The sequence below is a fragment of the Panthera onca genome, chromosome B1 (genome assembly GCF_046562875.1).
Source record: "Panthera onca isolate mPanOnc1 chromosome B1, mPanOnc1 haplotype 2, whole genome shotgun sequence".
Taxonomy (NCBI): Eukaryota; Metazoa; Chordata; class Mammalia; order Carnivora; family Felidae; genus Panthera; species Panthera onca.
Window position 1 is genome coordinate 153092480 of NC_138342.1, and position 23733 is coordinate 153116212.

Genomic DNA, 23733 nt, shown 5'->3' on the forward strand with positions numbered 1-23733 from the left:
CATGCAGAGAGGAAGAGAGAGAAAGCAATATGGGCAAGCCCACCCCGGAGAGACAACCCTGACTCAGCTGGTTCCTTCCACTACCAGAGAGAAAGCCACATCGGTGTATGACACATGACCTTCACCACATACAGCAACCTTGACCACTAGGAAATGTGGTCTAATTGGTATCTTGAAACCTGGACCCATCAGTTCAGTATAACTTTAATTTTCTTGTGGAGGAAGAAGCTGGAGAGCAGGGCATAGTATGTATCTTCTTGGTCCCCTCTTTAACCTCCCACAAGCTGCCAACAAATGTAAAATGGTGCTTCCTATGGCTTTGTGATTCATATTGCTGGACTTTCTATGGAGTTAACTCAATTATTATTACTATTATTATTTAATGTTTAGTTTTGAGAGAGACCACAAGTGGGAGAGGGGCAGAGAGAAAGGGCTGGAGGATCTGGAGTCGGCTCCATGCTGATGGCAGCGAGCCTGATGCAGGGCTGAAACTCACAAACCATGAGATCATGACCTAAGCTGAAGTCCAATGCTCAACCAACTGAGCCACCTAGGCATCCCTCTATAGGGTTAACTTTTAAGAAGTGGTTAAATATGGGCAAAAGACCTGAACAGACATTTCCCCAAAGAGGATATACAGGTAGTAAATAAACATACAAAAAGATGTTCACATCATTAGCCATCAGAGAATTGCATGTTAAAGCCACGTGATATCACCACCCCACCAAAAAATAGTGACAACACCAAACGCTGGAGAAGATGCTGAGAAACTAGACCACTAATACATTCTGGATAGGAAAGTGAAATGGTGCAGCTATGCTGGAAAACATTTTGTGAGTTTCTTACATATCTAAACATGCGATTATGTCTTGACTCAGGAATTGCATTCTTGGGCATTTATATCAAGGTAATAAACATCCATGTTCACACAAAAACCTGTACAGGTATGTTTGTAGCAATGGTCCAAAAATAAAAACAGCCCAGATATCCTCTACCAGGTGAATGGTTAAACAGTAATACACCTACACCCTGGAATCCTAATTAGAAATAAAAAGTGGTACAGACTGTTGATACACACAACAGCTTGGATGAATCTAAAACCTAAGGCCATAAATGACTGGCCTGTCTGCAAATACTGCACTTGTCGTTTTCATCAGGAGGGACTTAGCCATATTAACTTCAGAGCTCCCCTCTAAGATATCTAGAAATTTCCCTAGAGTTGTGTCATATGCCAATGCTAGGCAGGGCTGCCCAAATGGACCTAGAAATGTGATCATGGTGTCTGAAAGCCTGAGACAGGAGAGGCAATCAAGAGATTAGACCAGAAAACAAAAAAGAAAGTCAAACCAGGATCAAGAAGTGGGAGCCTAGAGGCCAAAGATCCTTAAAAGGGACACATTCAGAAGTAGGAACTGGGAAGTCACAAGAATCAAAGCTGTGGGAACAGGAAGTAACATGGACTGGTGGCAGGGCAGAGTGGCTAGGAACAGGCAGTGTGTATTAGGAGCAAGGGCATCCATATGGGACCCCAGCTATAGTCAGCTGATGTCATTCCTGGTGGTTCCCAGTCACATGTTTCTGCCTCAGGAAAATGCTAAATGTGTCCAGTGGTTTCCAAAATGCAGACAGATTTCTGTCATCTGTGCCTAAAATGAGTTTCCAACATGCCTCGGATTGGGTGGATAAGGTGGAATTAAGTTTCCAGGCAAAATACTTATGTCCATTCCATATACAGACAGACAATAATTTTAAAGGGAGCATGCATGCCCCTTTCACATATTAATAAACAGAATATATACATTTAAATTGTTCTGGTATAACAGAGAAAAAATATGTCATTATAATTTAAAAGTCTTGGCAATATAGAAATATACATTGCAGAAAATAAAGTCTCCTGTAATTCCTTTCCTGTTCCACTGAAAATGCCAATATTAGCAGTTTGGAATATAAGCTTCTCAGATATTTCCATGTATATGCTAACTGTGTATGTATGTATATGTACACTATTACATATACTTTTTTTAAATTTTTTTTAACGTTTATTTATTTTTGAGACAGAGAGAGACAGAGCATGAACGGGGAAGGGGCAGAGAGAGAGGGAGACACAGAATCGGAAGCAGGCTCCGAGCCATCAGCCCAGAGCCCGACGCAGGGCTCAAACTCACGGAGTGCGAGATCATGATCTGAGTCGAAATTGGACGCTTAACAGACTGAGCCACCCAGGCGCCCCACTTTTTTTTTTTTAAGAGAGAGAGAGCATGGGGCTTGACCTCACGACTGTGAGATCATAACCTGAGCCAAAGTCAAGAGTCGGATGCTTAACTGATTGAGCTACTCAGACACCTCAACATATACTTTTTTATTTTTAAAAGTGGGGTTTTAAAAAATGGGGTGTCTATAACTGTGCAAATGGTATTACTTAAAATCTCTCATAATCAAGTTTTTTAAAAGAACTAAACGTGAATTAACTCTGTATAAGTCAAAAACGTCTGAAAGGACTTCTAGAGATTTCCTAGGTAATATCCCCTGATGTAAGGATTTGTGCTTCATGATCATGGCCTCCTCTTCACCACCTCCTCAATCAGCAATGGCCTCGGCTAGTGGCTTAATAGGTCTCCAATTCTTTGGGACTCTAGGTCTAATGACAACCACCACCCAGGAATCTCTCTCATCTGTTACCCTGCTGAGATCACTACTGGACAGATCAGGATGGTGGCCTTGGTGTGCACTTAAAAAACAAAACTGTGCACACTCCAGTACAAACAGCCATTTCTTTAGTTCCTTCTTTATGTTCCTTCTCCTTGTGGTAAACTACTTGAGGATTTCATTTAGGACATTCATTAAATTGCTTTTTCAACCAGCATTGCAATCCTTTGAGGTAGGTACCAGTATCAACCTTAAATGAGGCACAGAATATTTAGTAACTTGCCCAGAGTCAGCAACTGGTAAATGGCAGAAAAAGATGAAAGAGGGACAGGAAGAATAAGGAAGGCGCAGATTCAGCCCCAAGAACTGCATATAATTCTCAGGGTAAACAGCAAAGGCCACTTGCAGTATTACAACACTATAGTTCACTAGCCGTTCCTGTGTGTCTTCCACTTAATTTTCACAGCAACCCCTGGGATAGCAGATGCAGGATCAGAGAGAGGACATAAGTTGCAGTCGTCAGAGCTAGATTTGAACCCTCTAACTTTGGAACTCACTCTGTTAATTACTGCACCAAAGAAAATCATCATGGTGAGGACAGACTATACCAGCAGAGCTCCATGGGCTGGGGACTACTTACCTAGAGAGCAGCAGAAGCCAGAAAGATTCTAGAAGGGGCCAGGGAGAGGCAATACTAAGGCTTGGGAAACTTCCTTAGGTGATTCCAGAATCTCCATTCAAAATTGCCACGGTCCCTGCCTGATGGGATGCTTTCCCTCTCTCAGGACTGGGGGCCTCAGCTAGCAGCTCAGGTCTGGAAACCCTCTCAAGCCACTAAGTTGGCCACCACACCATCCTTTTTCATCACCCCAACTCCCACCCTGTGGGTCTATTCATTCCCTTTGCAGGCATCTCCCTGACCTCATCCCTATCACCCTCCCCTCTACCACCTGCAGCCCTGAAAACACCTCAAGGTATAAGAAACTAAAGTGTCACCACCTCACTCAAAGGCTAGAGAAGGCTAATCTAAGACAATAAAAAAAAATGTAAGGCAGTGAGGAAATCGGATTTTTTTTTCTTTTGACATGATTTTGTGAATTTGATCTCTGGATGTGATTTTCCACCGTTGAGCTTTACAGATTTTGTGAAGTCTAAAGCTTGAAGTCCTAACATTTTGATAGGAAGTATAAACAGAGGAGGCATCTCATGCCGGAACCGCCGCCAGGAAGCCAGAAGGCATTTCTGGACCAGTATCAATAGAGAGCCTTCCCTTCACACTGCTCTTGGCTAGGTTTTGTCTTCCTATGCGAGCTTCTATAACATACAAATACTGCAAGAGAGGACAAGAAAATCGATTACAGGAGGCTTTGAAGATGAGGGCCCTGAGTTGGTATTAGCTGAGCATGTCAACTTAAGGAAAAAAGGATCACTCACACATTCTCCAGACTCAGAAGCACAGGCAACAGAAACCAGGTTGAGTTTCAAGTAGATTACAGGGGGAATAGCCTAGCAAAATAGGATACTTCCTCTCCCCCCTCCCTCCACACCGGCCAGGGAATGGGTAGATAAATCTCAGGAAAACATCATATCAAGCACCCATTTCTAGTGTATTGGATCTGAGAGCGGGAAGGTGCTTCTCAGCTTGCGGTCTGAGGCAGGCTTCAGCAGGCACTGCAGGAGAAACCCTTCAGGGAGGGATGCGCCCTCCATGCTTTGGGTAACAGCCACTAGATTGGCACATTTAGAGAGTTTATAATAGATACAGCTCCCCTGATAACTGACAAGAACAGACTCCGTGGGCTGTGTCATTCCTGCTTGGGCAAAATATCTCCCAAGGTTGGTGGGGGGAAGGGCGGAGCCGAGGCCAGCAGTGAACTTCCAAGGCAGAATTAGCTTTAAATAAGTGAGAAAACAAAGCTATTTCCCTCAGCCTGCTCCCAGGCTCCCCTGCTCCAACCACCACAATATGCAGCTCTATGGAAATTCAGAATGCTCTCGGAGATGTTTATAGTTTGTTTTGGTGACAGTGGTGGTGGTGGGTAGTTTTTTTTGTTTGTTTGTTCTTGTTTTGTTTTTAATAGAAGTCATTCAGAGCAAATGATATTTCATTTCTGCTTTATGCAATTTTAGGTTCATGTGTTTTCACTAGTGAAAAAATTATATGAAGATAAAATTGGGTTTGTTGGCTTAAACCTTCCATGGTTCTAACTTGCTTGTTACTGTATAGGACAATTTTACTTTTTAAAGACTTGTTTTGGGGTGTCTACATAGCTAGTATATAAACTATATAAAACTTGAAACATTCACAAAGTATAAGCAATCTCTGCTTCCAGCCACAAGAGAGTAACAGGGACTGGATTTATCATCCATCTTGAACAACACAAAACTGGATGAAAGATACAAAATACTGGTTTTCAGACATTAAGCAGTGGGCAGTCAAGAACTGTGCTCCCCAAGAGATAGAATGTAAAGGGTGTGAACCCTCTGATTGCCCTTATGTCCTGCCTGGAGAGAGTTTCCAGGCTGTACACGGGGATGGGGCCCCCAAACAGAACCCAGAGGGTCTCCCTGAGCCGAGGAGACACAGATCAAAGTAGCTAGAATCCACAGGGCTGTGTATTGGAGAGAAGAGAGCTATACCAAGTGATGGCTCCACATACCATCAAAGGGGTCCCCTCTAGTCTTCCAGTGAGCACTGAGCAAGGGACACATGTACAGAAACTACAGGGAAAGAACCGCCCAAGAGAAACAGGCAGAAAAAAATCCCCAGAGCTTATGCAGGGCCAAGAATAACTTCCTGAGCAGGAAGAACTCTGAACACATGGAGCATTAAATAGAATCCTCAGAAGATTGTCTTACCTCAGTTGTGGGACCAGATTACATCTAAACTAAAAGACTATTAGCCTCCCACCTAACAAAGCTTGAAAGAAAGTCTTGAAAAGATCAAATTATTCCCCCCAAAACCTAACTGTATCCCAGAATGAAATATTTAAAGGAATATAAATCCTCCCAAACCCAATAATATAACACAGAATTCCTGTCATGGCATAACAAGTTATCAGGTAGGTAAGTAAAGAAGCAGGAACATATGAACCATAATCAGGAGAAAACCTTAAAAAGCATTAAGAAGATCAAAAAATAACCATGACCTTACCAGTAATAAATGATCTTAATGATTCAGGTTATTATTACCTTTTAGGCTTTTATTTGGTACATATTTTTTAAGTTACTGAAATCACATTAACTATGGCTGATCAAATATAGGTACAACTTAACTTGGTTGAGAACTTTTCTGCCTTCCTGCCTTCTTTTCTTTCTTTCCTTTTCTTTTCTTTCTTTTTTGGTGATAAGAACCAACACTCATTTGGGTTACCTCAAATAGGAAGTGTATTATAAGGAGAACACTAGGTAATAAGGAAAGAGGGTTCTCAGCTAAATTGGCCAAGGGAGAACAAAAGACAAGTAATTGGACCTTGTAGGAAGTGAAGGCATGAGAATTGCTCAGAACCAGAACAGCTTCCACATGTCGGCAAGAGCCTTAAATATTCCCTCCGATGCCCCACCTTAACAAGCCTCACTCCCCATGAACTCAGTATTCCTTCTCTTTGTACATCACCTTGTCGCTTCTGTTGTACACAATGGTTTCTGGCCTGGATCATTCAAACCCATGAACATCCACCTGACTTTCAACCAAACTGAGAACACTTTACATTAAGGGATTGAGAACAGAGATGACAATGACATTCATTCTCTTGGTTGTGGTCCCAGGACAGGACCTGAGCACAGGTAGGACATTTCTCTCACTGCCTCCATTCAGGAAGCTATGGCTGAAAGCAGAGGCAATGTGGGTGAGCTTTCTTCAGTCAAAATTTGCCTGCACATCCAAGAAAAAGTCAAATGTTGGGGTATATATTTGAGCATCAACTGCACAGAAAGGATACACAGATTACAGTAACTTCCTTCATGACCACAGGGCTCAACTTCCAGCTCTTAGCCATCAAAACGGGGCTATCCCCATCAAGCAAGTTTACTCTATTAGAAGCAGAGAATTATTTTTCATTGGTCATTTCTCCATAAAACCCTGTAAAAGGAGTGAGAGTCTGTTTACTATTGGATTTGTTGCTCTATCTTATTTAGAGGTTGGTACAATATTACCTTTGAGCCCTTGTATTTATGTAAATGAAAACATCCTCAAAATCCTATCTTAAACATTGTCAGTGTTGTTTTTATTCAATTATGAAAAATTTCAAGCATAAAGTAAAGCTGGGAGAATGTTATAGGGAACATCCATCGAGATTTTACTCTACTTGCTCTATCACACATTCACATAATTGTCCTCTCTCCATCCATTAATCCCACCTATGTTTGGTGCATTTCAGAGTAAGTTGTAGCTATCAGAATACATTCCCCTAAATAACTCAGCATGAATGTTGTTACCTAAATTTCAATGTTTGCTAATATTTTTTCCATGTCTACACAATAAAATGTGAAAATCCTAAGAGTGCACCCCTGAGCTCAAAAAAAAAAAAAAACACATTGAACTGGGTAACCCAAATAATTATCAAAATCTATGACACCATCATCATCCCAGAAAATTTCTTTGTGCCCCTTCCCAGTCAATTTGTGTCCCAGTCCCCAGAGACAACAGCTGTTCTGATTTTTTACACCTAGATTTCCTTTGCCTTTCCAGAATTTCATGTAAATGGAATCACAGAATATATACTTCTTTCACTGAGCATCATGTTTTTGAGATTAATTCAGGGCACAGCAAACTTTTTCTTAATATATTTTTAAAAGTTTACTTATTTTGAGAGAGAAAGAGAGTGTGCGCACACACACACACACACACACACACACATACACAAAGTGGGGGAAGGGGAAGAGAGAAGGAGAGACAGAATCCCAAGTAGGCTCTGCACCTTCAGTGCAGAGCCTGATGCAGGGCTCAAACTCATGAACCTTGAGATCAGGACCTGAACTGAGATCAAGAGTCTAATGCTTAACTGACTGAGCCACTCAAGCGTCCCCTTAATATTTCTAAGTTGAAATATTTTAGCCTTTGGGGCCATACAATCTCCCAAAACTACTCAATTATGCTGATGTGGCCAGAAAACAGCCCAACACTAGATAAACAAATGGGGTTGGTTGTTCCAATAAAACTTTGTTTACAAACACAGGTAGCCAGCCCATAGGCCATGGTTTGCCAACCCCATTAAATGTTGTGTGCTTCAGTAGTTTGTTTCTCCTCACTGCTGAGTAGGATGCCATGGTAGGAATGTGCCAGTTTATTTATCATTTGCCAGCTGATGATCACCAGGGATGCTTCTAGTTTCTAACTATCGTGAATAAAGCCTCTAAGAACACTCTTGTACAAGTGTTTTTGTAAAACTGTGTTTTTCATTTCTCTTGAGTAATACTTAGAAGTGGAATTGCTGGGTCATGGGGTAGGTTTATTTTTACTTTTATTCTAAATCTATAAAAAAATAAACAATAAAAAACAGGTGCCAGGCATCAGTGTTACTTTTACTTCCCTTTACCAGGGAGAGATAATTATAACCACGTTCTGTGGAATTGTCTTCTCTCACGGAAACTTCTCTCCCTCTCCTGCCCTTTCCTTACTTTCACAGTGAGATCATCACAAACAAAACCTTAAAAAACATACTTTACACAGCTATCTCTACTACCTGGCTGCTTCTTTCTACTTCCTGGTTCAAACTGCCAAGAGGAAGACTCATTTCAGCTGATCATCACCTCATGCCTGGCCAGCTTTTCAAGGTGGCCTCATGCCAGTGGGTGTTGGCCTTCCAGGGAGTGACCGCATGCCTCATCTAACAGGCATCTAATAGGCAAAGTGGTTCATAGGGTAGAGATGGGGCTTCTATAAAGGAAACCTGGAGGGCTGTGTCTCTTGGCTGAGCAGTTTCCCATAGCAAGGATGGTAGATGTGGCTGGAATTTTAATTGACATATAACTATAATGATTAATAATTCCCCTATTGTTGGATATTTAGGTTGTTTTCAATTTTTTGTCTCACAACTTAGGCTGCAAAAAACACTTTGAAACACAAATATTTGCATAAAATTGGCAATATTTCTTTCTAGACCCCCTAGAAGTCATATTACCAGGCATGAGTATCTAATATCAGTGTTTCCCCTACTTCAGCATGAACATTACGGGCAGGGCTTACTAAAACTCACAGGGCTGGGACCCATCCTAGAGTTTCTGTTTCAGAAGGTCTAGGGTGGACGTGAGAATTCGCATTTCTAACAAATTCCCAAGTGATGCTGACCTGGGAAGAGGAATTTTTCTTTCCTTCTAATGCTTCCACAGCCACTTTCTGCTACTTTAAAATATTTAACACAATTTGCATTGTGTTACAATTAAATTTGCATATATCCATTTCCTCCCTAGAATAAGAGTTCCATAAGGTCAGGTTTTGCATTGTTTATCTTCATAGGCACTAAAGTGCTAAGCACGAATAGTGTGTTTCCAAAAAAGAAAAAAAAAAAAAGTTGTTATGTCAATAATCTGCCACCTACCTAATTTCCTTGTTATTCTCTGCTTTGCAGTATTAATGCTGTCCCCAATTCCCCCGATTTTATTGGCAGACACTTAAAACTAGTTGCCACCTAACTTTTGATTATTGCTTCAATTTTTGATAAGCAATAGCTGTAATTTTTCACGCCTGGATTTTATACCTCCTCTTGTCATTAAGTACCCTTGATCCAAATTTTCCTTGGGGTGGGTGATAGTGGAAGGAGGTTGTGAGGGAAGATCGGATGGCTTGGCTTTGCTCAAACAGTGTCACAAATGCATAAACAGAGATCTTAAAATTAAATTTTTCCATTAGCATCCTTGAAATCAAAATCAAAATGAGATGTTTGTGAAAGACTTTGAAAGTAGTAAAGCCCTCTCTAAATTATGGAATTATTAATATGACACCTAGGTTATATAATAAACAGAGGAGAGGAAAACATTTAGGAAGTAACCTACCCAACTTTACCCCTGTCACAGTTCACACAGACAAAAATCAGACATACTTAAAACATTTAGACCACAATGCAGAAACTAAAAGATGGATAAACAGCACATTCAGACCAAAGTTAGGAGAGTCTCCATGAGTTTGTATTACAGGAACCACAGAAGTTTTTTTGACTCAGATTTGTGGTATTTCCATACCATACAGTAAAAGTGTAAAATGTTTTGAATGAACTGGCCCTAATTGCCTCAGAACATCTTAAAGTGAGAAACTTTCCCTCTGGTTTATTTCACCTGATCCCACAACCTCTCTCTTCATCCAAGGTATGATCTAAAATAGGACTCACAGCCCATTTCCAAGATTTTCAGGTGATATAAGGTCAATGCACCAAGGAAAGTACCTGTTTGCAATTACATATATGTAATTGCATGTAAGTATTTACTATAGGTACATACAATTACTATGTCATTGAATATACGTACTTACTATCCTTTTTCTTTTTTCTTTTTTCTTTTAAGTTAGTTAACATATAGTGTAATAATGATTTGAGGAATAGAATTTACTGATTCATCACTTACACATTACATCTAGTGTTACTATCCTTTTTCACGAAGTTTTCCCAGTCATCTCCTGGTAGGATGAAGCTTGTCCTTAATAGACTTCTCAAGAAAGGTTCATGAGTGTAGTATTCCCTGAGTTGTGGCAAGTTTAAAACTGGTTTTCTACAGATTTGACACTTGAAGGATACGTAGGCTGGATATACAATTCTTGATTCATATTTTCTTTACTTGAGTGTCTTAAAATAGCTGCTCCATGGTTGTCTTGCTTTCTACGTTGATATTGAGAGGTCTTATGTTGACTTAATCTTTTGCCTTTATTATTTTAAGCAATTAATTATGTTCATTAATTAACTTACTATTTACATGTTATTATTATTACCTTGCTTAGAGATTTTTCCTTTTTTTTAAATTTTTTTATTAGTTTTATTTTTGAGAGGCAGAGAGAGACAGAGTGTGTGTGGGGCAGGGGGGCAGAGAGAGAGAGGGAGACACAGAATCAGAAGCAGGCTCCAGGCTCTGAGCTGTCAGCACAGAGCCTGATGCAGGGCCTGAACTCATGAACCGTGAGATCATGACCTGAGCCGAAGTCAAACACTCAACCAACTGAGCCACCCAGGCGCCCCAAGATTTTTCTTTTTGAAAAAGTCTAATAGTTTTGCTAGGATATGTCTTGGAGTTGATTGTTGTGGCTTAGTTTTCCCAGGTATTTGATGGACATCTTATTGAAAAAAAAATTTTTTTTGATGGACTTTTTAAATATGTAGAATCAGATCCTCTTTTATTTCTGGAAAGTTTTATGGACTATAGTTGTAAATGTTAGTTCTGTTCCATTGTTTTCTTTTTCTTCTTCAGGAACTCCAATTTTATATATGTCTGTTGGATCTTCTTTGCCTCTCTTCCATTTCAACAGCTTTCTGACAGTTTTTAAATTCCTTTTTAAATTTTATTTTCATTCTCTTAGCTTTCTTCAATATCTCTTATTAACTTTTAATTGAATAGCTTCCTCTGGGCATCTTGTAATCTTGTCATCACTTCTGATACGGTTGTGCCTTTTTACTTCCATTTCTTTCCCGTGTACAATCAACTCTCATTTGATTTCTTTCTGTTTTTTGTTCCTATGAGTCTGAATTTCCAATTCAGAGTTGTTTTTTCTCCTCCACATCACCAAGTAATTAATTTGATATGGGGTATTATCTATACTTTTCTTCTGGTTTTGGTTGTTTTTACAGGGGTAGATTGTCATCCATTGAAATGTTTCAATTCCCACTTTCTGTTTTCTTCTCATAGAAGCCTTGTATAGATGAAGACTATTTTTGTTTATTAATTTCATGGACAGGCTCTTGGCTAAGGCGTAGTGCAAGAGTGCCACTTACTCTCAGTGTAGCAAAGTGCCCTTTCAAACAGTAGTTCTCTTTTTAGTGTGTGTGGAGGGGAAATTGGGGAAAAGAAATTTAGATTCCTTGATTGTTTAGGATTCTCTTTTGCTTGCAGAACTCTAAATCTCCTCTTCTTTTATGTTTTTAATCACCTAGTCCCCAAAGGAGACTTTCAGAAGCATTGAAATTGGTTCACTGCTACATAAAAATCATCAGTATTCATACTTGATCTCTTGCTGCTTTCAACATTGCTGATCACTTCATCGTTATCTTAAACATTTCCCACCCTGCTTTTCCTCTTACCTCTACAGCAGCTCCTTCTATCTCTCCTAGGAGTCTTGTTATTCTCTTCTGGCTATTAAATTTAGATTTCCTCAAAGCCTGGCCTTTTGCTATTCTCATTCCATGTGCCTTCTGGGTGCACACATTATGGTCCATGGCTTCCTTTAACATCTACATTTGCATGATTCCCAATTTTTATCTCTAGCCCAACCTGTTCCCTGAGCTCTGGACACCTATGTCTAACTGATGAGGTTCATACTCAAAGACACCTCAATCATCTCATATCTAAAACTGAGTTATTTTATTCCTCACTCCCAAATACCACCATTTCAGTTGTAGAAATTTTGAGATTATTCTTGACAACTTTCTCTCTCTCAACTCCCAAATCAGTCTTCCCATATATACCTTTCTCCCTTCAATGTGTTCGGCCCATACAACAGCCATAGGGAACTTTTAGAAGCTATAATGTGTGTTACTCCCCTACTTAAAAATTCTTCAGTGGCTTCCCATAGTTCTTGAGACAAAGACCCAGACCATTATTATGACCCACAATGCCTTGTAAGAACTGGCCCCTTATTCAATTTTGTGGCCTTGTTTTCCCTTGCTCTGAATTCTAGCCACATCAAGTCCTGGAATAGTCCATGTTTTAATTCATTTGTCACTTCCTTGTGGAAGCTTTCTTTAATTTTCCTAAGTTAAATCCCCTCTTATATTCTGTCCTAGCCACATGTATTTCTCTTTCACAACATTTACCTTTAGGTCTAATTCTATATTTATGGTAATGCCTCTCTTCTTTGCAAACTCAATGAGGGTAGGGGTCATGACTATTTTGTTCACTTTTGTAATTCCAGCACCAAGCACAATCTCTGAAACAATAAATATTTGTTGAAATAATCATCCTAACCTCTATTTCCTTTAAAATTATAATAGTGCCTTATTGAGTATTATATTGAGTGTTTCCTATGCATCAGGTGCTTTTCTAAGCACTTGACATGTATCATCTCATTATTTCTCTTAATAGAGGAATAGGGAGGTAAAGTAATCTGCCCAAGATACACAGCAGGTTACCAAAGCTAGTAAGTGACAGAGCTAAGATTTGAACCCAGAAAGTGCGGCTTCAGAATCCTAGCTCTCTGGGGCGCCTGGGTGGCTCAGTCGGTTGAGCGTCTGACTTCGGCTCAGGTCATGATCTCACGGCTTGAGTTCAAGCCCCGCGTCAGGCTCTGTGCTGACAGCTCAGAGCCTGGAGCCTGCTTCCGATTCTGTGTCTCCCTCTCTCTCTGCCCCTAACCCACTAGCATTCTGTGTCTGTCTCTCTCAAAAATAAATAAACATCAAAAAAAAAAAAAAAAAGAATCCTAGATCTCAAATATTATGATATTATAGTCCCTTTAATGTTCATATCACTGACTTATGCTTTTCTGATTAAAGTAATTTTCTGAAAGTCTTTCAGATGGAAATAATCTCAGTGATAATTCTTTTTTCATAGATTGGATCAGTGTTATAAAAAGAGGTCATTTCAAGATGACTTTCTCAAGATCACACTCCAAGCTAGTAGCAGAATTTAGGCTCTGTAATATTTTCTGACTGCTTTTTTCTTCCTCCATTGTATCAGCCTGGTGCCTCTTAGGACTGGGCTAAGTTTAACTGGCAAGATTCAGTTCTATTTCTTTTACAGATAAAAATTTTAGTGATACATCTGATATATAAAGATGTAGTACAGCATATGAGAATTCCTTTTTGTGATTGTACAGAATGTGTAACTAGCTTTTGTAATTGTATGTATGTGGAGTGTGTGTGTGTGTGGGGGGGGGGGTGTTGACTGAGATTTGCCAGAGCTAAAGAAAAGAAGTAGCAATCATCTATCTCTGACATTGGTCTTTGCTTGCCTGAAGGTGGGGGACTATGTCAGATGATTTACCCAAGTAACTTCTAGGTTCAGTTCTTTCGTATATTGAGAGCATTTGTTACCTAAAGGTATTCTTCGCAATGTACTTTTCTTGAACAGAAAAAAAAAGGTATATTTTAACCCTGCGTTCATTCATACCTTTGGTTGTTTAATGGCCTGCTGCACAAAGGAAGGTCTGTGGATCATCGGCACCCACATCCTTGGAAGCTTGTTAGAAGTGCAGAATTTCTGGTCCTATCCCAGACCTGATGAATGAGAAACTGCATTTTAATAAGATCCTCAGATGATTCACATGCACATTAAAGGTTGAGAAGCACTGCTCTGAGAGGGTCTGCCAAGAAAGAGACTGAAGAATAAGACTGAATGTCTTATACTGATGTGTCTTATTTTTATTTATTTTTAAAATTTTTAATGTTTTTATTTATTTTTGAGAGAGAGTAGGCGCATGAGTGGGGCAGGGGCAGAGAGAGAGGGAGACACAGAATCCAAAGCAGGCTCTAGGCTCTGAGCTGTCAGCACAGAGCCTGACGTGGGCTCGAACTGTGAACTGCAAGATCATGATCTGAGCTGAAGTTGGATGCTTAACCGAATGAGCCACCCAGGTGCCCCTGAATCACCTTGTTTTTAAAAGTACAGTATCCACTCCCAACTGACAATTTAAAAATACAAATAGGGTTCTACATACATTTTTTAAAGCCCAAACTTAACAATAGTTTTTTCCCATTATAACGTGCACTCTGGAACTTGGCCTTTATCATAATCATCTCTGTATGCACATAGACATCTAGCAGAATAGTTTGAGTATGGTAGGGGCTGTTTTGTGAATTTTAACTGAAGTGTCTCAGTCTCCAGGGGAGTTCTAATGAAATTCTGGCAAGGAGACTGTCAGACAGAGAGGAGGGACATGTGACTCTCCACAAATTTCAGGTGACTATATAGATAGAAGGCTTTCTCCTCATGAGTAGAACATAAAGAGAGCATCCTAGGTGCCAAGAGAAGCTGTATGAAGAACTAGATTCCTGTTCTAGATGAAGTTTCCCTTTAACTAGGGGTCTAGACCATCAAGGTAAACTTACCTAGTTTCATAAACATTAGAAAAAAGAAATACAAACGGATAGTTGCTGCTGGCAGTGAATACCCAGGAACTGAGGGGAAAGAGGAGAGGCAAAATCAATGTAACTTTTATAACTAAGTCAGGGAGCACATAAGTTGTGACGCAGAAAACAGGAGTAAAGTAGGGAGTTGGACTTGCTCCAAATGAGAAAGGCAGGATCACCCAAGTCCTTGGATAATTAGCTGATCTGTTTGATAAGATAGGAGAAGATAGAAGGTAGTTACATGAGAGTGGACAATAGTGAATTGATCAGGAAGTCAGCATTTTCAAGCACCACATACGTTGGTATATGATTGCAGGAAGATAATTTTGTCTCTTTGATGGTCAGAAACATTGAGACAGAAGTTTGCATCACTGCTGGTGTGGTCTAGGTCAAAACTGAACTCGGATTGTTGAGTGTGGCAGTGAATAGTAAGGAATGGTTGTGCCTTGTGATTTGGTGAGCTGCCTTTCCTGGAGATGTTCAGTCAGAGACCGAAAAAGGAATCCTATAAAAGGGACTGCATTTGGACGAATGCAGGATAGACTAATGGTTTCCATGGTTTGTTTCAACTCCACCATTTCTTGCGTCTATGACATCTCTATGAGGATTATATATTGAAAAAAACTATTAGTCTTGTTGAAGACATCATGTTAAAGACAGACAACATTTTAGCCACATTTAGTTATCTTATTAACTTGGGATCCCACAGATAGATTCATAGTTGTGTGTCTACTTACCTATCTACCTCAGAGGGCAGAGGTGGGGCACCATACTGCAAAGTCCTCCCCTCTAGGTGAGTTTGTCAAACTCCTCATACACACCGTTTTAATAATACTGGCGGCCCTAAGAACTATTGTTTACATGTTTCTTTTCCTCAGGAGATTCTGAGCGGAGGGCAGAGTTCATGTTTTACTTCCAGAAACCACCACTCTTGGCATTTAGTTATTAATATTGAGAGTGACACAGGTAACCCTATTGAGCGCTTGCTCTGTGGCAGACGCTTTTAGAAGCGTTTACACATAGGCAATCATTTAGTTCAGGAACTTGCTCATGCGAATAAACCCACACCCTCCCCTCCACCTGCTTTAGACCCGGAGACCTCTGACCTCTCCCCCTGGGTGTCCGCAAGCCCGCACCTTCCGGAATATACTCTCCCCGGCCCGCCCCTCCCCCATAAGGCCCGCGTCCCGCCCACTCGCCGCCACGTGGTTGAGGGCTGGTCGCGGCCCACTGACGTCACCAGCACGCGCCTCGGCCGCTGCAGTCCACCTGGTTTGCGAGTCTGGTGGTTGTAACTTCTCCGCGAGCCGGCTGCTTGGTCGCCGCCACCTCTCAGGTCCGGAGGCTCGTGGCGTCACAGGCTCTCGACATGTCAATGCTGGCTGAGCGTGAGTGGAGGGAGCGAGGGTGAAGTTTCCAGGTGACGCGCCCGGCCAGACCAAGTGGTGCGGGGTGCGGGTCTCCGGCGCGCAGTGGGGCGGGGGATGCCAGGGGACTGGGTAACCCCGGTTCGTCTCGCCCTGCCTGCCGCAGAGATTTCCCGGCGCAGCCTTCCTCAGGTTAGCTACTGGTCGGTTAGTGAAAGAGACTGCCAGTGTCCACGTGGGACTTTGTCCTCAAGCTCAGATCTGGGCACGCGCGCGGTGGGCTCGAATGGGAGCCAGAACGCCGATCGTAGGAACCCTGACTTGGTCTTTCACTTCCCGGCTCTCAGCTTCTTCTGGTTAAAAAGAGGCGGCTGGGCCAGCAGAATCTCTTCAGGCAGTGAAATCCCGTTCTCGAAGGTTTATTGAACCCAGAAAAAGAAAAGCAAAGGGGTTAAAAGCGTCAAACGCAGGAAGTTAGCCTTTTTTAGGGGATGCAGGGCTAATGAGTGATTCTAAGTAAGACTGGCTTAGTTGGGCTTAGTTGGAAATGTTAACATTCTTGTGTGACAGGAGTGTTGGCTGTAACGCCGCGTCCTGCTTCAGTTTGCTTCTGACACCACCACTTTGTGAAGTTCATCAATTCCCTCCCTCTGGAGAGGCTATTTGACTTCTGAGCGGTATCTGTAGCTAAGGTTTCCTGCCACCAGATGGCAGTCGTGCTTTGGCCATGAAAAGATGGCCCATAACTTTTTGGAAGTGTATAGTGAGCAATGAACAGAAACCGCTTGAACAGACCTACAGCAACCACATAGGATTCTGTGAAATAAATGTTATCAGCATCCTCTTATCTAAGAAGGTGGAAGAATGGAAGCACAAAACGCAAGGAGTAAACAGTTTTACAGGGAGTTCCAGTTTTACAGGGGATGAAATCGAGGTGCAGAGGAAAATAATTTGCCCTGAGTCACTGAGCTAGAAAGTGACAAATTTGATCTAGTTATCTCGTATCTTAACTTTTTTGTCACTAGGACCAGCAGTTTTCTATTGTTTTTAAATAGGGACTTACAGAAAAGAATATGTTCTAGACTGTGACTCTGTGGGCTGTTTGTTCATTTGTAAAACTAGGGCTGCTAAGATCTTTTCTGGTTTTAATATTTTCTGATGTATGCTTAATACAGCATGCACGTTGGCCCTGGCTCTGCTGTTCATTTATGTCTCTTTCCATGATAAGTTTCTGTGGGACTATTAAAAACTACTTTTATTATCTTCATTACTAGGTTGGCTTAAAAAAAAATCAATGAAGTGGTGAATGTGAAAATATTTCAAAGTATGAAATGCTTGCTGTAGATGCATGAAATGCTGTCTGTAGACATCAGTAATTCAAGTTGCATGATTACAAGGGAATATTTTGAGTTCTTGTCTCCCCACCATGACTCCAGATTTTCAAATCTTTTGGGTTTTTTTTATGCTTATTTATTTTTGAGACAAGAGTTGTGAGTGGGGGAGGGCCAGAGAGAGAGGGAGACACAGAATCCCAGCAGGCTCAGGCTCTGAGCTGTCAGCACATACCCCAGTGCTCAAACCCAAGACCTGCGAGATCATGACCTGAGCTGAAGTGAGATGCTTAACTGATTGAGCCACCCAGGCACCCCAAATTTTCAAATCTTTGGCATAATATTATATTTTGTGTTATCTTTTAAAATAACTTGCTAAGTATAGTTTGTGGCATCTTTTGTGATTAGATATTTAGGACTGATGTTCTCATTTTATTTTATTTTTTTTTTGTTGTTTTTTTGTTTTTTTTTTTTGTTTTTTTGTTTTTATTTTTGAGACAGAGAGAGACAGAGCATGAACGGGGGAGGGTCAGAGAGGGAGACACAGAATCTGAAACAGGCTCCAGGCTCTGAGCTGTCAGCACAGAGCCCGACGCGGGGCTTGAACTCACGGACTGCGAGATCATGACCTGAGCCGAAGTCGGCCGCTTAACCGACTGAGCCACCCAGGCGCCCCGTTCTCATTTTAGAAGTAAGAAAATAGAAGCAAAGAAAAACCCCATACTCATAATTTCACTGCCTAGCAATTCTATTTTCTGTTAGTTTATAAAATTGGGGTGATTCTTAATTCTGTAGGTACAGTTTTGGTTTTTCCCCCACTTAACATTAGTGAAGATTTTCAATTCATTAAGCACATGCTATTTCCTGTTTTCCCTTGCCATGTGTACTATATTTTGTTTTATTTTTGCTATAGGCACTTACCCTATTTTTAAAATCTAGTAGTTTTCTTTGTGTTTCTCAAATATATTTTTTATTTATTATTTCTTTAATTATCAAGTGTTATTTTATTGGGTCTCCTTTGTGTAAGACAAAAAATCTAGCTTACCGAAACTTCCCCCATGTAAGACAAGAATTTAATTTATTGATCTCACTTCGTAGTCTTTATATCATTTGAAGTTTTAGACCTGGATTTTTATCAAGATATTACTCTTTTCTTAGATTCTTTCCTTTTCGAGACAATTTTTGACACTTCTAGTCATATTTATAGTCAAATCACACTATAGTTAATGGATTTTAGTGCTCATCACATTAAGATTTTTATACTGCAGTTTCTTTAACTTTGAATATGTCTTGAATAATTTTTTAATAGGAATACATGGTACATGGATGGTATATTTTGAGCTCTTGAATATCTAAAAGTGTCCTCTGAAAAAGAGAAAAAAGACAAAACTTCTGTCCCTGGCTTTTGGGACTCAACACACCTTTCAGAGTAAGCTGAATCCTGGCATAAGTCATGTGGTATTAGGCATGGAGTAATTGGAAAGTGAATAGAATTGAGAGTCTAGAAATAAACCGTTATATTTATACTCAATTGATTTTCAAGAGTGCCAAGACAATTCAATGGGGAAGGAATAGTTTTTTCAAAGAACGGTGCTCAAGCAACTGGATGTTCACAAGCAAAAGAATGAAGTTGTACTCTTATTTAAGCATGTATATAAAAATTAATTCAAAATTAATTATATTTAATCATATTTAAATATAATTATTTTGGGGTGATGAAAATATTCTTTAAGTAGGTAATGGTGATGGTACTACTCCATGAATATACTAAAAACCAATGAATACTACACTTTAAATGGGTGAATTTTATGGTTTGTGAATTATATCTCAACAAAACTACTTAAGCATTAAATAGTTGGAAAATATAGTTGGATAGTTATATAATCTAGAGTTAAATAAGGCCTTTCTAATGTTACCTAGGTAAAAAATATAGCAAAAAATGATTTATATACTTGATTATAAATTATTTTTATAATTTCTCTATTAAAAATGCTATTAAACTTTGCTTCAACAGAAAAAAAAAGAAAAGGGTTATTTATTGGGGTTACCCCCAAAATGCCTTGATGGAACCATCTAAAGTTAGAACTCCAAATAGGAGGAGTCCGGCTAGCGGATGGCAGAACACATCATCCTAAATAGTGATTCTGCAGATTCAGGGTACTCAACCCTGAGGCCCAGTGCTCCAGACTCCCAGAAGGAAAGCCAAGTATTCAGTATAAACCATATTGTTTGTATTAACAATTAGGCATAGTGAGCCACTCACCAATTCCGAGAATGCTTGGAACCCTCCTGAAAGCCAGGTTCCCAGCCAAGGTGCCAACCTTGTAAGCAAGCCTTTCGAAGGTTAGTAGTGAGGCCTGCTATGTTCTCTTCTGCACACAGGGTTAACAAGTTGACATCTAAGCGCAGAATGATTGTGGAATAAGAATAACAAAGCACATGTAAAAGTTGATCCAATCTGAACAGACCAGTGACAGTCTTTTCCTTGCCACGATTTCCCAAACCTGGAAATTCTACAGCACTAGAGCCCGAAAAGCCTTCCAGTGAAGTAGGGTTCGGATCAAATAAATTTGGGAAACATAGCATGCCTGCTCTGCCCTTAGAGGATCTACACATCTGCATATGAAATGTTCTGGGAAAGTCTCTAATATGGAACACTATTAAATTTTGTTTCACACAATGTTGCTCTATTTTATTTTAATGGGAAGCTCCCCTGATTTAACATCCTCGCTGGGGAAACCCTGCCCTACCCCTTTATTTGAGGATACCTGACATTTCTGCAAGGAAGAGGAACTGACCTTGGTGATCTTTTGTATAAGCATTATTACAGTCTGCTGTGTATGTGTATGTAACATAAAGTGTTGGAGTTCTTATTGGATAAGGTGGGTTCATTCATTCTCAGAAATGTCTTTCTCATATAAGCCCCAGTTAGAATCCCTGGCAGGCACTGCTGTGGAGAGACATGAACGCTGACACATACCAGTAAGCAGCCTTACAAAGAGAACATGGCTAAGAAGGCTCATATCTGGTATGTTGTTCATTAGCAGAGGCAATGTTATTCTCTGTATTTACTAAGATAGGTAAACTGGTAACTTAGTCATGGTTAACATTTTGGGGTCACCTTTTTCTTGCAAAACTGTAGATTTGAGCCCAACTTGTTTTGCTTTTTCTGCATGCTTATAAAAAGTTTACTTTTGTTTGGATGTGTGTAGTTTTGGGTCCCTTTATTGATTTTATGTGTTATACTGTAAGCCTCTCACTGGAGGTTGTATTATTTTTAAATTATGTTGTGAAGATGTGAGGGCGATCTGGCTGTGACACCTGTCACCGCATTGATTGCCAGGGTCGATTTGGCTGACCTGGCTGGTTAGGTGGGTGTCCCCTTCCCCACTGCTCTATGTGTGTCCCTCCCAAAGCTGCACAATAGGTCGAAGAGGGCGACCTTCCCCTTTAGAAAAGGGATAGAGGAGGACTGTTCTTCTGTCAAGGGTATACTAGTAGCTGTGCTCCCCTTCTAGAACCTTCAACCCAAGGTCCGTTTGTAGAATGTAGGGTAATCAAGCTTCCAAGACTCTAGACACATCCAAATGAGGTGCAGCATGTGACACTCTGCCTTCCTTGAAGGAGGAGGGGACGCAGGGAGTTAAGAGACTGCCAAGCATAAGGCTGTTGTTGATAGTGAGATACTGTGCTTTGATTGCTGCAGTAGGTCAATAATAAGCACACTTGACCTCCAAATTTCTCAATTGGCCACAATTTACTTTAGGGCTTCGTGTTCTTGTTCTGTGAACTTTTTGAGGTTCTCTATCTCTGCAGCAATTTTCCATAAAACTATACTGATAAATTTGAGTTCCCAACGGTCAATTATTTGTATGCATTAAAAAATACTTAATACGAAGAGATTCAAAGCAGTTCCCTTAATTATGTTCTTTCCTTCCTTCATTCCTTTCCTCTTGTCTCCTTTTTTCTTCCTTCTTTCTTTTGAATTCACTCATACATTCATTCACATATTTCCTGAGTGCCTGCTGTGGACATAGCATTTTCTACTTCTTGCAATGAAGCATGAAAAAGAATAGCACACAAATGTAAGCTGTAAGGAGATGATGGTCTCATAGGAAACATAAGAGAAGGATATTAGTAGTCATAATACAGAAGAATGTGTATTCAATGCCAGAAAAGAAGCAGATAGTTTATTTTGGAAGTTCAGAGAAGGGGTCATGTGTCTCTAGGGCATTTCAGTAATAAGGGATGACATCATAACTATGTGTAGATCACATGTGTGGAGGGTACAGTTGACTCTCCCCAAGATCATAATGACTGTTGTATATTGTGGATTAAGAATATAAGCTTTGATGTCAGTAGGCCCTTGCTTTGTATAGAGGCTCTGATATTTGTTTGGGGGCATTAGGTACATTTCTTTCTCTAAGCCTCAGATTTCCTCATCTGAAAAATGGAGGTAAGAATTTCCATCCTCATTGGGTTACTGTGCAAATCGAATACAATATATGGATAACATTTGGTACATAACGTATGGCACCGGAAGCTGTAGTGGCTGATGCTGCTGGTGGTGATGATGACACTGGTGTTGACAAGTGCTTACAGTTGCTGCCTTTAGCTGAGTGTGGAAGGCCAACTGATGGTATATCATGTATGTCTGTTTGTCACATTTGGAGGGAACACTGTTATTTTTATCTTAGGCCAGTTTGTATATTGAGAATATAGTAGTTACTGGGAAAACCAGGGTAAGTAATCCAATCTGATGATATTTCATTGAATGCTGAATGTGATATCTGTATCTAATAAAACATATTGTTTGTCATATTTTTTGCAAATATGTGTGTACGTATTAGGTTTTGTGTGTATTTGTGTAGTGTTTTCCAGGTTTAAAAGATAAATTGCTGATGAGATACTTTGTCATTTGCAGGTCGGCGGAAGCAGAAGTGGGCCGTGGATCCGAGAAACACTGCCTGGAGCAATGATGATTCCAAGTTTGGCCAGAGGATGCTAGAGAAGATGGGGTGGTCTAAAGGAAAGGTATGTTGGAGAAGAGCAAAAGAAATTGGAGCCATGCATAAAGGCAAATCAGGAGAATGCATCTTTCTTAGGACACTGGGAGAAATTTGTGTTTTTGATCAGTAAGTGATTTTGGAGACATAACTAAATTGTAACAATAAAATTAGAATTGAACATAAAGGTCAGTTCTCTTCGTTTATCATTTAAATTGCTGTGATTAGCATCTTTTATAGATTGTGCCTTTTAATTAGCTAAACTTGGAATCATACTTAACCATCAGTGTTTTTATATTGCTAAGAGTAATATTTTGTTCCCCTTTATAGCTCAGAATATACATTTCCCCATTTTCCTCACACTATTTATTCCTGGTTGAAATGGGTTTCTGGTGATACTTTTGTATTTAAATGGTTCTTGTGATGGCCTTTAATGATCTTGTTCCCAATCCAGTGGATCCTTTTTTATTCTCACGTTACTTAATCCCTTAGCAGCATTGGACATACTGGACTATTCTTGGCAATACTTGTGTCTTGGCTTCCACAGTACTGCTCTCTCCCCTGTTTTTCCTTCTACCACATTGGCCACTCCTAAGTATGTTGCTGGCTCTTCCTCCTCCAGCCTTTTGAGCTCTGGAGCTCCTCAGCCCCAGGCCTTTTCTGTATTCTGAAAGGTGAGCTCTTTGATTCCATACCATACTTTGAATGGTCTAAATTCTGAGAATTATCTGGTCCAGATCTGTCCTCTGAGCTTCAGGTTTGTAAATTCACCAGACTGCTTGACATTTCCACTTGAGTGAGCATCTCAAACTTTATAATTTTTGTTATAAAATTCTTGATACCCCCCTTCCAGTCTTTTCCGTCTCAAGTTTTCCCCATTTTTGTAAATGGTCTTGCTTGGTTCCTCTACCTCTCTCACTTCTCGCATCGCCAGTCATTATTCCTCTCTATCCGGGGCCCCATCCTGGTCCACACACCATCACTGCCTGCCCTCTCAGCTGCTTCCCTCCCTCCTTTTCTTCCTCGGGGCCGTTTGCCAAACAATAGCCAGAATATCTTTTGAAATACAGAAATTAGATCATGGCATTCCCTTGCTTAAAAGTTCAGTGGCTTCCCATCGTTTTAAAAAATTAAATCCAAATTTCTACTGTAATTTCTAGGGTCCTGTGAGGTCTAGCCC

The 23733-nt window shown here is 40.3% G+C and overlaps 1 protein-coding gene and 1 long non-coding RNA gene across 4 annotated transcripts in view; one reads left to right on the forward strand and one right to left on the reverse strand.

Moving 5' to 3' along the window:
• LOC144616121 (uncharacterized) overlaps nucleotides 1-15988 on the reverse strand; it is a 48335-nt gene extending 32347 nt beyond the window's left edge. The window contains exons 1-2 of the long non-coding RNA XR_013555081.2: nucleotides 15587-15988; nucleotides 13891-13997 (exon numbers count right to left, since the gene is read on the reverse strand). This is a non-coding gene — a long non-coding RNA (uncharacterized LOC144616121). The remainder of the gene's footprint in view (nucleotides 1-13890; nucleotides 13998-15586) is intronic.
• A 102-nt stretch (nucleotides 15989-16090) lies between these two features.
• The window catches only part of PINX1 (PIN2 (TERF1) interacting telomerase inhibitor 1), an 88023-nt gene continuing 80380 nt past the window's right edge, over nucleotides 16091-23733 (forward strand). Inside the window, exons 1-4 of one of the 3 annotated variants that reach the window (XM_078445590.2) lie at nucleotides 16096-16237; nucleotides 16787-16893; nucleotides 20470-20575; nucleotides 22472-22581. In XM_078445590.2, the coding sequence (XP_078301716.1) occupies nucleotides 22549-22581 (33 nt within the window). In that variant the 5' untranslated portion in view covers nucleotides 16096-16237; nucleotides 16787-16893; nucleotides 20470-20575; nucleotides 22472-22548. Of the gene's footprint in view, nucleotides 16238-16786; nucleotides 16894-20469; nucleotides 20576-22471; nucleotides 22582-23733 lie in introns of all 3 variants that reach the window. The other 2 variants (XM_078445591.2, XM_060653713.2) reach the window with 2 other exon arrangements.